Source organism: Emys orbicularis, chromosome 7, assembly GCF_028017835.1.
Source record: "Emys orbicularis isolate rEmyOrb1 chromosome 7, rEmyOrb1.hap1, whole genome shotgun sequence".
Taxonomy (NCBI): Eukaryota; Metazoa; Chordata; order Testudines; family Emydidae; genus Emys; species Emys orbicularis.
The window spans coordinates 64,200,427-64,216,502 of record NC_088689.1 but is presented as its reverse complement, the minus strand read 5'-3'; the positions used below and the strand labels follow the sequence as shown (position 1 = coordinate 64,216,502).

General features: G+C 40.6%; 1 protein-coding gene across 11 annotated transcripts in view; it reads right to left on the bottom strand.

Annotated features, from left to right (window-relative positions):
• Window positions 1-16,076, bottom strand: part of KCNMA1 (potassium calcium-activated channel subfamily M alpha 1) — an 898,072-nt gene that overhangs the window by 192,425 nt on the left and 689,571 nt on the right. For all 11 annotated transcript variants that reach the window (XM_065407332.1, XM_065407334.1, XM_065407336.1 and 8 more), the window contains 5 exons: window positions 15,819-15,929; window positions 10,941-11,046; window positions 9,500-9,582; window positions 7,020-7,089; window positions 3,699-3,854 (listed from right to left, as the gene is read on the bottom strand). In XM_065407332.1, coding sequence (XP_065263404.1) covers window positions 3,699-3,854; window positions 7,020-7,089; window positions 9,500-9,582; window positions 10,941-11,046; window positions 15,819-15,929 — 526 coding nt within the window. The remainder of the gene's footprint in view (window positions 1-3,698; window positions 3,855-7,019; window positions 7,090-9,499; window positions 9,583-10,940; window positions 11,047-15,818; window positions 15,930-16,076) is intronic.

Sequence of the window (16,076 nt, the reverse complement as noted above, 5' to 3'; positions counted from 1 at the left end):
TGCTCTATAGAGCAATATTTCAATCTAGTGCTGAGATCATGTATACAATGAACAGGCATATCATTTCATTTTTTTATATAACCCGGAGAATTTTCAACATAATAAAAAGAATGGGCCTATTAAAATGTACCTTACTGTATGGTTTTGATTTGTTTTCTCTTAAATCTTTTTATTGTGCATTTTTTCCTTCTTCCTTGTAAGTATTTACAGAACTATTTCTGTTACAACTGCATGTTATGCAACATTTTTGAACTGATTTTCCCTTGGTTCAATTTAGTGCCAAGAGCAAACTAAAATATTCCATATGAGATTACAGTTATAAAACCAAAAGGAAAATATTAGATTTAAATATAACATTTTGAGGTTTATAAATTTGTTTTATCTTTAATGCTGGGCAGACAGTTTACACAAATCATTTTGCTGCAGACTAAGGTATAACAAGTTAAATGTGTGTGGGATCACCACCAGTGAAGTTCATTTGTCTTTGACTGACCAAACATTTACAACACATTAAATAACTTTCTAATCATGTTAGGAAGAATGGGGAACACACCTCAAACTTTTTTTTTTTTTAATACAGAAGTTTCAGTAAGATTTTTTGGCAATGTTCTAATATATGTACAAAACTCCACTAATAATGTTTGCCTAAAGAATTTGTAAAGGTCTGACAGTTCTTAAATTAAATGTTCTAGAAAGAGTGCTACTTTGCAATGGAAGGAAAGGGACTCCCAGTTAGCAGCTTATGAATGTATTTCTTCCTTTCCTATATAGCCCTTCCTGACAATCCATATCAGCACAGTCCACTTGCAGTTGCAAAGGCTCTGAGTGTTGTATTGGTTCACAATTTCCATCAATTAATGGTTACTGAGATCAAACAAATTTGTTTGTGTTGGGGGAGAACGTTATTTTAATTAAAAACAGTCAACATCATCTTGGCATTGACAGAGTGGGGATTTTGATTTTAGTTCATATGCATCAATTCTCATGTGTTTGTTTTGCCCCAGATATTAACAAACTCAGAAATCTGAACTCCCTGATAATATCTACACCCAGTTACCCACATGAATAATCCATTGTTCTTGAGTCGTGATGGCAGAAATTGATGTTAACCAATATTAACTATTTTCTCTCAAAACATTGATAAAACGATATATTTTTGTTATAATCCTAAAACACTGCTTATGCAGTATCTGAATAGCCTGCTGATAAGGGCACAGAAATATTCTCTTTGCCCGTTGGCCTCCCAGAAACTGAATAACAGAAATTATGATCTATCCACTCATTGTACTATGCACAGCAAAATAGTATCTAAGTGCCAGGTACAATAAGAATCAGCAACATTGCTGCCTTGGTATAAACCAAATTAGGCAATCTTCCCATTATTATACTATACAACTAGAAACACCTGGTCAGAATCAGCAAGACTCCATCTGACTCCAATGGAAGTTCAGAATGCTGTAAACCCTCAGTGAAAGTCCTCAGAGCCTTGCAGAATCAGGCCTGTAGGTTGTAGTGGAAATCATAAAGGGTAACCCAGTGTTGATCAGTCAGCCCCATCTCATTACACTGCTGAAAAGGAGTGTACGAATGGAAGAAATACATTATGAAATGAAGGAAATACAGAATGGGTGGCTTGAAAAGGGACAAGAGACTGGCAGAACAGGTTGCTGGTGTCCCACTGAGCCTTAAAAGAGACATATGCTGATGGCAAGAGGGACAAATTAATGTCAAGATGCACAATTTTTAATCCTGCTTAATTGAAAGATTGTAACTACAAGATCTAGGTGGTACAGTTTCCTCCCAAGCCAGGATTTTTACTTGTTGATGCTGTCCCCAATTTTCTCAGTGAAATCTGTTTAAATTTAAAGTAACCTGCATTGGGTTAGTGGTTACTGAGGATACACACATGCCCTTCCTGAGAGAGGCTGACTCACCTCCGACCCTGAGGAATGCAGAAACTGAACAGAGGTGCTGGCCTACACGAGGGGTCAAAAGCAAGGGCACAGAAGGGCCCGTCCCTAGAAAGGTGCCACAAGGAAGCTGGTATATGCCAGTGTGGGTGCAGAGAAAGCTCAACACCCTTGAGTGTGCCAGATTCCGGTTACAAATATTAGCAGCAGAGCAAGGGACAACACAGTGACCCTCGAGTGAACAGCAGTCCTAAAGAATATAATTAAAGGAAGAGACAACCACCTGCTTTGTGTTTGCTACACTTTCTTTTGGGGATAAAAGAAGGGGGGTGGTTAACTTCAGAGCTGCAGCATGCCAATGAACTAGAGAGAGTTCAGCAAAACTGAGCTTGTGAAGACAAAGGAGTTAAAGTTCATGGTTTGATAAAAGAAGCAAAGGGTCTAACTGCACATGTTAAAGTGAGGAGGCCAAGCTTGCTTTCATATAATTTGGCTTCCATATTGAAAAGCTGAATTCTTCTGACCACATATACTTACCTAAGATGGCTTCTCGCACTAGAGTCTGCAGCCCCTGAGGATCTATGATGACTTTCTGGGGGCTTCAAAAAAAGTTTCTCACAGCAGCCTCAGAAACCCCAGCTTCTATCTCATGCCAAGAGAATAAATATCAGATGGCACTGCACCGAAGGCTCCCAACCACTGGAACGTGCACCCAAACTGGCCACAGTCCTCCTGGCTTTCCCACCTGGTACTCCAGGAAACCCCTGCCCACTTTCATGATGGACTTCAGGAGCCATGGCCCACCTCACATTCCATCGTGTCCTGGCCCCTGATCACAAATACAGGATTGGAAACTGGCCAACTTCTATGTCTAGCAAGAATGCCTGAAAACAGAATAAGAGGAAAGGAACACTGACTAAGGCTATGTCTACATTACAGACCTCACTGCAGCTGCGCCACTGTAAGTTCTCCTGTGTAGCCGCTCTATGCCGATGGTAGAGAGCTCTCCCGCCGGCATAATTAAACCACCCCCAATAAGCAGCAGTAGCTACGTCAGCAGGAGAGTGTCTCCCACCGACATAGTGCTGTCCACACTGGAGCTTTTGTCGGTGAAACTTATGTCATGAGGAGTGTGTTTTTTCACACCCTGACCGACAAAAGTTTTATCAACAAAAGTGCTAGTGTAGACATGGCCTAACTCAGGTGAGGTCTTAGTCTAGTGAGATGGTACTGTTGCCCCAAAAGGGTGGGAACAACAGCACTACAAGTTTTTGCAAATAAAGCCCTAAGGGGCTCTTTGACTGAGGAGAAATAAATAAAGGAATTATGTTGTAGGAGGTTTCGGCTTAAGTACAAACACATGGTCCATATTTATTCTCACAGTGAGAGGTCCACTAGCCACTTTATGTAAAAGAGCAAAATGATCATTCTTTTTCTCTAGGCGCTTTGTTGCCATATGGGATGCATATAAATCATATTTTTGTTTTAACAGCAGAGGCTTTCCTGATAGATAAACATGTGGTTTATCTAAAAAAGGGATTGAAATGGATTGTGCTTTGAACAATCATTTAATGGCCATAGATGTGCCAAATAAAAATAAAAACATAATTTTTTAAGAACCTGGCCCACTGCCCAATTTATAACAGAATTTGTGTGTGTATGTATGTGTGTGTTTCACTAAACTGGTTAATGTGTCCCTATCTGTTTTGAATTTAAGCTGTGCTCTCTACTCAACCCCGTGCCAAATTGAATCCCAGGCTAACACACTCTAATGAGACAAGACATTACCTTTATGAATGACCTCATAGAGAAGAGGTTGGCTAGCATTGTCGAGAGGCCCGGTGCCAGGCAGCTCTGGGCTATGAAACCCAGCTTGAGCTCAGCAAGACAGATTGCGTCATCCCCTTCTTTCCAATTCCAGCTTGGGATATTTAGCAGATGGGCCTGAAGGAAGAAACACAGGTAAAGGACCCCAAATACTTTCCCTGCATTCTGCTAACACAGGAAATAGCCAAGCAAGTGATAGCTAATTTTTCCTTTAGTGCTGGACTTCCTTTTCCTGTAGAAGGTAAAAATATAGTTAGGGCAGTGATACTCAGACTTCAGTGAACAACATTACCAAAAAGAGCTACAGTAGTGTGAATTAATTGTTTCATAAATTATTCTCGCAGGAAAATGACTGACCAAGTATTCTACAATTGGTTAATAACATAGTAAAATCACATAGTGTTTTAATATCACGTGCTGCAAAAAGCCACGGGAGACACATTAAAGAGCCACTTGCAGCTTCCAAGCCTCAGTCTGAGCATCACTGGACTAGGGGCAGGGCTGGCTCTGGCTTTTTTGCTGCCCCAAGCAAAAAAAAAAACCTGCGGCGCGGCCAGAGCGGCAAAGCGGGGGGGGGGGGGGGGGGGGGAAGGAACGTGCGGCACGGCCAGAGCAGCAAAGCAGGAAAAAATAAAAAACCTGCGGGGCGGCCAGAGCCAGGGGGACTCCCTGCACTGCAGACGTGCCCCGGCTAGCGGGGGGGGGGGGAGAGAGAGAAGGGGGGCGGCCAGGGCTTCAGCGGGGCGCTCGCCACGCGGCCCCGACCACCACATCGCCTGCCGGGAGGGCTCCGCGCCGCTCCACTCGGCGGGGAGGGAAGGACGCGGGCTGCCCTGCCGGGCTTGCTACAGACCTGGCACTGGCTGGGGCAGATGGAGTGCGCAGCCCGCTCCCAGCAGGGCGCTCCCCTCCTCCGCGCCGCCGCCCCCTACAGGGCGGCCGGATCGGCGAACAAAACAAAAAACAAAACAAAAAAAAGCGGCCGTGCCTCCCTAGGATTGGGTGGAATGCTGCCCTGTAGAATCTGCCGCCCCAAGCACGAGCTTGCTCGGCTGGTGCCTGGAGCCGGCCCTGACTAGGGGGTTTAAATCAATATTCCTGCAAACCAAAATATTTCCAAAAGAGATTTTGTATCAGGAACTTCTCCACTTTCACACCTTTCAGTTTAAAATCTCCCAGCATCCCTCAAGATCTCATATTATGGTGACCTTCTGTCAACTGGATGGGAGGCTTTGTAAGGCCCATCAACAAAGCTGAAGTTGTTACATAGTGCTATGAAGTTTTCATTGCACCCAGGTCTGTGTATACACCCTCTTACAGCAATCTCAGCTACTCCCTGACAAATAAGAAACACACATAAACCCCAGAAATCAACCACAGGTTTTTAATCTAGCCCAGCCCTCGAACAGTATGATATAACCTGTACTTTTCTGGTTTCTCCCACCCTCAGAATCAAATAAGTACAGAGCCTGGTGTAAGGAGTCTCTTCTCTCAGGCTTTTGATTATGGGACTAGTGCACAGTGAAATAGTGGACAAAAACGATCAGCCAGGTACCTATATGGGTACTTCCATATATAATTGATTTCATATCAAATTTTCCTTGGAAAAACCGCGAGAAAAACATGTTTTGCCAAACTCAAAGTAATTTAAAGAAACTTTAAGAACTCGTAAGAACATAAGAACATAAGAAAGGCCGTACTGGGTCAGACCAAAGGTCCATCTAGCCCAGTATCTGTCTACCGACAGTGGCCAATGCCAGGTGCCCTAGAGGGAGTGAACCTAACAGGCAATGATCAAGTGATCTCTCTCCTGCCATCCATCTCCATCCTCTGACGAACAGAGGCTAGGGACACCATTCTTACCTATCCTGGCTAATAGCCATTTATGGACTTAGCCACCATGAATTTATCCAGTCCCCTTTTAAACATTGTTATAGTCCTAGCCTTCACAACCTCCTCAGGTAAGGAGTTCCACAAGTTGACTGTGCGCTGCGTGAAGAAGAACTTCCTTTTATTTGTTTTAAACCTGCTGCCTATTAATTTCTTTTGGTGACCCCTAGTTCTTGTATTATGGGAATAAGTAAATAACTTTTCCTTATCCACTTTCTCAACATCACTCATGATTTTATATACCTCTATCATGTCCCCCCTTAGTCTTCTCTTTTCCAAACTGAAGAGTCCTAGCCTCTTTAATCTTTCCTCATATGGGACCCTCTCTAAACCCTTAAACTCAAAATTTTATAGAACATTCTAGAGGTTTTTGTGAAATGCAAAACTCTAGTGGTCACTTTTATCCTTCTGTCTCTCACACACGTGTGCATGCACATGAACACAAACAGAGTCCTTCATGCTTTCCTCCTCCTGATAATCTGATTATCACCATTCATCATTTTTTCTTCATTTCCTCATTAATTTTCATTAGAAATATAAATAGAAAATGTGTTTTTAAATGTGTTTTAAAAACATGTTTCCCGTTGAGGGTGTTTAAAATACAGAAATAGCATGATTCTGTTCCACAAAGAAGGTGGACCAAATTCTGTATGTTAGCTGTCCTCCACTCACATATGTGCAGGGGACAACCCAGGCAGTAAAAATCACGCTGTGTAAAACCAGGTGGATCCTGAGCAGGCCTAAACTTCTTTAGCTATGGTTATAAAGAGACAAGGTGGGTGATGTAATATATCTTTTACTGTACTAACTTCTGCTGGTGAGAGAGACAAGCTTTTGAGCCACACAGAGCTCTTCTTCAGGTCTGGGAAACTTAATCAGTGTCACAAAGTACAACATAGAACAGATTGTTTAGCATAGAAGTTAACATATATTTCATGAGACCATTCAAGGTGAAATGAAGGTGTGAACCCCTTTGGAAATCTTAAACATAGTCTGCAGATCCCAGGGTTCCACAGACTGCAGGTTGAAAACCACTGTTCTACAGTAATCCCATACACTCTCCTATCTGTATAGGTAATACAAGCATCATACATGGTTTAGTGAATCAAGTTGGGCCTTATTTCACAGGAGATGTGTGCTTACAAGCCCAACTGAAATCGATGGGAGCTGTGGAAGCTCAGCACCCCAGGGTAACAAACATCCTAGGGTTCTGATAAGGTCCCTGGCATATGTAAATACAACAGAATTAACTATTTAGTGGATTCCATGACAACTCGTATTCACATGTTCCTACTGAGAAAGAAAAATGCTTCCCATTTAGGCAGCTAAAATAAGTGGGTGTGGGAGACTGCGGTAGCTCTGAAGAGCGAGACCCCTTGGTCTTCTCATTACCTTGTTATGATACTGCAGCATCTGAGTGATAATTCTTATCTTCGGATGGTAATTCTTTATGGAAATTACTCTTTAAAAAATGAAGAAAGAAAGAAAAAATTAACATTTTAGCTGGTGGACATCTTGGACATTCTACCATTTTTCCTATAGACCCAGGCTTGTGGACCTGGTGTTTCTGAGCCTCTGTTTGAGCATCCACACTGCACTGTAAACCTGGGTTTACAATTTCTGGACCTGGGTCTCACAGCCATGCTAACACTGCACTACACACGGCAGTACATAGACCTTCTGACTCAGACCTGCGGCTTGACCAGCATCCACACTGCAAAATGACAGGGCTTGGACCCATTCCACAGCTGGACTTGGGCTCTGATCTACCCCTCCATCAGGGTTCTAAGAACCTGGGTCCTCAATGTTTGCTGACTCAAGTCAGACTGATCTGTGTGTGTGAAAGGGGGACTTGGGCTTCAACCTGAGTCAGAGCCCAGGTTTAGTGTGCAGAGTACACATACCTTCTGAGAGCAACAGCTTATTACAATAGTGTGCTGCCAGAAGTTGCATTGCAAGCATAAGGGGAAAACTTGCATTGCTGACTTATTCCCAATATTAGAGAATAAAGTTGTCCAATAAAGTTGTTTGAATCTCTTTTTGTAGGGAGGAGAATTGAAGAGCAAAGAGAAGAGTGTGATGCTCCCCTCCCCCTATTAATGTCCCATTTCCCACTGTTTAATTAATTCAGTTTTATTGAATCAAATTCATTTATTGTGAGATCACATAAGATAATTCTATTCCCAATAACACTTTTACATTTTATTACATTAAAACATATTGAATCCATTTAAGAACACACTAATCTGCATCTGGAATACTCTTTAATCTATGTATTGCAATTAAAATCAAACTAGGGTTTTTCCCAACACATCCCAAATGTTGTTTTGGAAAATGAAATGAGCTTACTTAAACCCTGCTCCTTCCACAGGCATCCCACACTCTAGGCATACTGGGCTTTTTCCAGTGAAGTTTCTTTTTTTTTTAATTGTATTCCTGTATCTACCTTCAACTCATAGAATGCAAGCATCTAACAGGCCAAAAAAAGTGGCTTTTAACACTGGCCAATTCATTGTATAAGCTAATTTTTAATGGATCTTTTACATTTTAATTTTAAAAAGGGCAGACTGGTCTCCTTAAAACTAAGGCTGTATGAGCAAAATACAAATAATGGAGGACTCAACCTTATTTTAAACTTACTTTTGCCATTTCCTTACTTCTCCCCTACTATATGAGACTAACAATGGCATCTTTTCTCCTTAGGTTTTAGAAAAGCAGGTGATATTTGTTAATGGGGCTGGAGAACAGTAACCAGTGACCCTGCTATGTAAGTACTGTTTATACCCATAGAATTATAGAATATCAGGGCTAGAAGGGACCTCAGGAGGTCATCTAGTCCAACCTGCTGCTCAAAGCAGGACCAATCCCCAGACAGATTTTTGCCCCAGATCCCTAAATGGCCCCCTCAAGAATTGATCTCACAACTCTGGGTTTAGCAGGCCAATGCTCAAACCACTGAGCTATCCCGCCCCCCTATGGCATAGAGGTACAGGGCATTCTACCTCTGTTGCTTGGGAGAGCCAACACCATTAATATGGTCTTTCAGCTCCATTCTTCTAAAAGATGGGACAAACAAAGAAAAAAAAAAGAGGGGAACTTCAGACCCCCACTGAATATAGGGATTCTTTTTAGAATACAGCAATGAACACAACTACCTGCTCCATAAAACTGGAATCCTGAAAGCGCTCCCTCAACACCCCCCCCCCCAAAAAAAAACCTAACAAAAAAGCCCCACCATGTGAAACCAAATCCTGTATGCTATCGTTCCCCTTACTGATCAGAGAGGAATGCACAGGAACTCATACCAAGAAAAATTGGACTTTCCTTGCAAGGACACCAATAATGATATTTGTTGAAGGAAAGACTGCAAGTAGGAAGAGACAATCTGTATATTGGATTCTGAACTAAAATATGTTTGATCCCAATGCACAGGATAATGTGTTTGGGACACTAAGGTCCCTATGATGCTGGCAACATGTAGAAAGTACAGGGCACACAAAGGCAGTTTTAATGTGAGCATCCGTTTTATCCTCATTCTCCAGATTAAAATGTGCAAGGCCACATACGTTGTACTGGCTGCAAAAAGATCTGTAGCTGACCTACGCTGGTTACCTGGGCTAGCACTTCCTCCTTTCATCATTTCACCCTCATGGACACACTATACCCAAGCCAGCCCTTCCATCTTATACTTCTTCCATCTCCACACTATTGAGGCAATCCTGCGCATTCCGCCAGTTTAATTCCCTGTCTCTGGAAGCAATTCTGTGAGAAGTTTTCAACTGTAACAGATGTGGGTATGGTCCACCTAGACACCAGCAATTTGCTAGTCAGAAACGAGAATGACAACCATATTCAAAAACTCTTCAGGTTACCTCATAATATTGGAGGCATCTTCAGCATCTGGGTCAGCGCAGTATTTATTGGCAAGGATTAGGCATGCATCTGCTGACTCTATCTGAGACACCGAAAAAATAAAGCAAACATAAATAGAAACCTTTGTTTCCAACTTCTTCTCACAGCCACCGGCCGCTAAGAAATCAGCTTCTTCCTCCAGGAGCAAGAACAACAGTTTATAGCTTTTGCTGAGTATAAATGTAGATTCTGACTCTTTACGATATCAGTGCCAATACTTACATGGAGCTGATCACTTTAACTTCTCAAAACACTTTCCAAACATTAAACATTACAGTGCTCATTGTAGGTAAGTACTTTAGTTATTACTACTACCGATTACTAATGTTATTTCAGAGATACCAAAAATGAAGCACCAACAGGTTAAATGCCAAAGTTTTAAAACTCCATGTTGCAGGTCAGGCTCCTAAACCCAGAGGGACAGGAACTGTCTTTCTGTTGTTTGTACAGTGGCTATTACAACAGGGCCAGAGCTGCTGTTTGGGTCCTTGGGAAATAACATAATAAAAATACATCTCTACCCCGGTATAACGCAACCCGGTATAACACGAATTTGGATATAACGCGGTATTTTTTGGCTCCCGAGGACAGTGTTATATCGGGGTAGAGGTGTAATAATAGATAACTGATTTTAGGAGCAAAGTTAATCTACTTGCAAAACTTACAATCATCAATCTTAGTCTAGTTAGCATAAAGCAGCAGATTTAAAATATAACAAAATGACTGTTTTTCAGTACATTTGGGCAAATCCCACACAGTAAAGCAGGGGATGGAAGAGAGAAGATAACAAGACTGAATTTTATAGCCATTACAAGGACATCATTTTATGCTGCTGATTAGAGCTCAGCTCAGTGTATGTTGTGTAAAAATGGACTGAACAGCTTTTGTAGCCAGAACAGGCAAAAATACTAATTTCTGCTCACTAGAACAGCTTAACATTAGGCAAAGATCTTTATGATTTAAGAAGCTTGTTCATGTCCCATTAGAAAGACATGAAATGGGGTAATGCTGCATATAAGTTTGGTATCTTTTACTCTTCTGAGCTTCAGGGTTTGCTTTAAGAGGATAGAATTATTTAGCATGGAGTATGGTACTTTAACCAATACAGCCATCTTATTATAGTTAGCAAATATCTCAAATTGTATTTACTTTTTCAGGACACCTGACAATAGAAAAATGGTGAAAAAATGTTTTCTAATTGTCCCTATGCAAGCGTGCCAATAATGTTTATAACATCAAGTTCTAAAATGTTAAACATTAATATTAATTAACCATAGGACCTCTCCTATTAAAGTCAACTAAAACATCCCCATTAACTTCAGTGGACGTTGGATCGGAGCTAGAAACTGCTTATTTAAGAGAAGACAGCTAGTAGAAATAAAGAATCAACAGAATCATTACCTTTACTCTTGCCAGGTCATGCGGATTGAGAACTGAACCCTGATAAAATTCCACCTGAGTGAAATGTCGTTTAAAAAGAGCTTCCAGCTCAAGGTTAGGGGAGATACTGCATTGGGGGGAAAACAAACAAGAAATCAATTTGCACATTTCTGTCCCGCTCTTGTATTCATTTTTAAACTGTTTGAAATTCCATCGATACTTTTCTTGTGGGGTGAAAACAGTGGGCCTCACCTACTGTTAGCAAAGCTCCATTCCTTTCACTTACATGTGAATGTGGCCTACCAAACGGAGGTAAGACCAGCTTCCCCGAATGTTGCAGCTGTCAGGGTTACAGGGTTAGCTGTTTTCTCTTATCTTGTGCTTTGCTCCTGCTTTTAAGAGTAAATAATACTTTGGTTTGAGAAAGCTGTCCAGTGGCCTATATTAACCACTGGTCAGAAGCTCCCAAAGGGAAGACTCACAGATGCCTAACCTGGTCAAGCCTGCTGAGTAATCACAGTTGGCATGTAGGGTAATGTAGGTCAGGGACCGTCTAAGAGAGGAAGAATTGGAGAACTCCACCAAGGACAGACAAAGGCATGAGGCCTAACATCTGAAGGGAGTGCACTGAGAGAGACCAGAAAAGGGGACAGAGGTGCAGCTAGTCATGGAACCTTGACAGCAACTCCCATCAATTCAAACACAGTGAGGTGCTTTACACTCTTTGATGTGTAACTATTCTGTCTCATTGACATAGATGCAGTATCCATACTGCTTGGCACAGCTTTGATCTAGGAATCATAAATAACAGCACAGAAAAGGTCCGTATTGGCAGCTAGCATTATTTATTAACTCTACTGCTCCCAGGTTAATTAAGAAACACAAACAAAACTAGAAAATAGGAACAAAATTGTCCATCAAAGATGTGCTCTTAGCAACATCAATTCATACATACAAGAGCAATACTGAGCCCTAAAATCTCCTCAGCTTCGTTAGGAATTTGTCCCTGTCAGCACGTGAATTGAAGACCAAAGGATGCAAAAGCAGCAGCTTATTATTTGAGTGAAAGGAAAATCTGCCTAGTGTATGGGCTGCTCACTCAGACCAGACCACACAGTTATCTACCTGCACTTTGATGTAATTCCAGTCATACAGTCAGACTGTATAATTCATACAGTAGGTTAACAGCCACCAAGAGGACCTGATAATACCTCTAGATTGTATTAACTGTTACTAAGTGCATTCATTATAATTTTGTCATGTCATTTTTGACCAGCGGTCATTTTCACATAAGCAGGTAGTCAAATGAAAAGTAATCCATTATAAAAATGTGGCCCACACCTACCTAGCTCTCTTAGTAACAAAGCAAGCATTTACTTGCCAGGTAAACAGCGTCAATAAAATAAAAAAAATGTTTACTTGCAGTTGTGTGTGCTTTTACTGCAAATGCATGCTCAAATGAGTAGTAACTGCTTAGCCACCCATCCTGTGCACGGGCAGTTACGAGAGTTCTATAAACTATTGTTGAAAGTGCATATGCAATTGTACGTGCAAGTTTGTCACACCTTTTTTTTGGTGCTGGAACCTCCAGATTCCCTTTGGAAATTAAGTTCCACTACCCTAATAAAACATGAGCGGTTACCAGGGGATATCAACTGTATCCATTACTCCAATTGAATGGCAATATTATAAAATCAGCCAGGTAGCAACTCTATGCATTTTCAACTTCCTTTATCCAATCATCACAAATGATTCTTAACCTTTTAATCATTTTGTTTGACAGGAAGGAAAGTGCATTGCTTGCTGTTAAGTGCATTAATATCACTCATTCAAAAACAGCTCATGGCACTTAGAAATGCATGCTGCTCCTGATAGGAAAAGACAGTTAACACCATATTTCTCTCAAGCAAATAGCTATTTCTAATAGCCTCTCCCTAAGACATGCCAATTTGATGTTGAATTATGTGTAATGGGATGCTAGTGACAAACAGCAACTACCTTTAAGCAAAATTGCTGATGGGAAGGGCATTCCCAGGCAACTAATGACTGGCTGGAGAAGTTGTGGCCCAGTCAGTCGTTAACTGACAGGAAATGACTTGAACACGATCACTAATGTTACCAGATAACATATATTTTTAAATAATTTAAAGCAATTTGCTGTTTCTATCTGCTTGCAGCATCACTATGTCTGTGCAACAGCATTTTGTTTTTGTAGTACTGCTGTTTTGCTAGCAGTCATAGTCTAATACAGTAAAACCAGAGAGCCCCAATACCTGGGGGTGACTGCACCAATTTCATAGATCTACATGGATTGTATCATTCAGTGCTCATCATCTCATTCATTTTTACAATTCAGAGTGCATCTTGGACTTCTCCAAACTGTTCAGATTCTATGAGCAGCTAAAAGGGTGGTGGAAAACGGCAGTGTACCATGGAGCACTTCTTGTTACAGGATAATGCCAGTCATTTTTCAAAATTTTAGAATCCAACAATCTTTTAACAAAGTCATTGGAATGGGCTATTTCTGTTAATTTACATAAAACTGGTAAAATGTATTCAGCTTCTGCAAGTTTGTAATCTCCTGAAGAGAAGATTAAATGCAGCAGAATCTCTTTCATGATGTTTGTGTTTGGAAAAGCAGCCAGTTATGCACATCTTTGGGTAAGTTTCAGCACATATTTGAAATATGTCGTTAGAATCAGAAAACACAGCTTTACTGCAATTTAGCTTGCAACTGTTAGACAGTTGTGAGATAAAAATTGGAGCTGAAGATAGATAATACACATACCTATGAATGGGCATTCCTAACATGTTTTTCCCCATAGACTGCATGATAGAAATTAATCTCCATAAACTAAACTTAGAACTACTATCCAGGGCCAAAGAAAACTTCTGCAGTATTTATTAATATGTGTTGAATATTATTTCTTATTTCTGAGTGTCATGCACTCTTTAAAATATACTGATCTATTAACCTAGTGACAAACTATTGAGTTTTTCTTTAATATAAGGAGCACAAGTCTAAAGTCCAGTGGCTTCAAGTCCAGTGGCTTCAAGTACTATTAAGTATGCTAGTAGGTGGGAACAATTGAGGTAACCAATAGGAAAACAAGATTTATTTCTCAACATTCCATTAGTTTTTCAATGTTGGCAAATACGCTGTTCAAATCAGGATAACCAGGGATGATCTGATCTATCATGGTATTTATTTCTTCAAAAATTCAGATATATGTATTTAATTCATTATCCTTCATTAACTATCATTCACTAATTATTTAATTAATTTGAAATTTATTTAAACTATTTCTCTTGTACCTCCTATTAGATCAAGGCTTCTCATTCTTTGTACAGCATTTGCTTCCTTAATTTATTAACTGCATGTATAAAATATCCTTGGTCAGACCTCTTCTTCTGCAGAAGCATTATTTTGAGAATGGTAGGAAGCTTTATTTTATTTTATTTTATTTTTTTAAAGTGTCAAGTTTTAACTAACAAGGCAGGGCCAATCTGTTCCTTTTTTCTTCCGTGCTGACTTGTTTCCACTTGCTGTAGGATGCAGCACAACACAAACACCTATTGAACAATCTAGCAATTGTATACCAGACCAATGCAGTCTTTGCTGAGGCTTAACTAAAATCAGTTAGGGTCAAATATCACCCTTTGATGCATACGGTTCCAAATTAAGTCAATGTGAGATCTTTTGTGCACCTGATGGCAGAATTTGGGCCCATTGAGCAGCAAAGAAATGAAAAATTTCTGTGCAACTGCCTGGAGGTTCTTGAGACTTTCTTATAGAAAGATATTGAGCCTGCCCTAGGAAAGCAACAGAGGGTCCTGTGGCACCTTTAAGACTAACAGAAGTATTGGGAGCATAAGCTTTCGTGGGTAAGAACCTCACTTCTTCAGATGCAAGACCAGTCCAAATCTCTTTGAGCCTTGCTTTTCCCCTGTGTGAAATGTTAACATACTTACCTAACATACAGCACAAACCAAACATGTATATAGTTGTGAACTACTATCTCTCCAGTTTATCATGATGACACTTGCATCTGAAGAAGTGAGGTTCTTACCCACAAAAGCTTATGCTCCCAATACTTCTGTTAGTCTTAAAGGTGCCACAGGACCCTCTGTTGCTTTTTACAGATTCAGACTAACACGGCTACCCCTCTGATACTTGCCCTAGGAAAGACACTGATTTAGATTAATAATGGATACAAATATCTAGAAACTGATTTTTAGGCCTCAGTAATCTAACAAAATATATTGCAATGAACTACCAGATAATGTGCAACCAATGAAGAATAGCATCTGACAGCAAGACTGGGAAGTATTCATGGATTGATACTACACACTTAAAAAAGCTTCATTGGAAGATGAAATAAGGCTTTTTAAACTGTAACAGCAATATGTGGCTTCATAATGCAATCTTGGCCTTTGTGTCATCATGATAAACTGGAGAGATAGTAGTTCACAACTATATCCATGTTTGGTTTGTGCTGTACGTTAGGTAAGTATGTTAACATTTCACACAGGGGAAAAGCAAGGCTCAAAGAGATTTTGACTGGTAACGTCAAAAAGAGTTTATGAGAGTCAGGCACCTAAATCCCACTGAAATTCAATAGGAGTAAGACTCCTTAAATCCCGACCTTAGACTTATAAAAAGCTAGTGGAAGCATCACAAATTGACATCCATTAATTGGCCATTAATTTCAAAGGGGACAGGATTTCACCCCACGGGTCAAATATATCTCTGGTCTAACTTCACCGAATAAGTTTGACCCTAACAGTCCCATCATCCCCTGCTCTACCCTCAAACCAACACTGACTCCAAGGAGACTTTAGGACACATTCAGACCTGTTTGATCAGCAAGAAAGGTTTTGGTTGGAAAGATTACTCACTTATGCAGAAAGACGATTTCCACGTTCACATCATCCCTGTCCTTGTGCAGGAAGTCCTTCAGGAAGTTGGACACACTTTCAAGTGTTATGTGACCACAGACAACTATGTGCCTGTGACAGAAAACTTACAGTTACTTTTGCAGGGAAAACTAACAAACAAGCATGCAAACAAAAAGGGTAAAATGAGCTGTTGGCTGAAAAGGGAAGCATTCTTCCTGATGCTTCTTTAACACCTATTCCCTGAAGTCATCAAAGGAA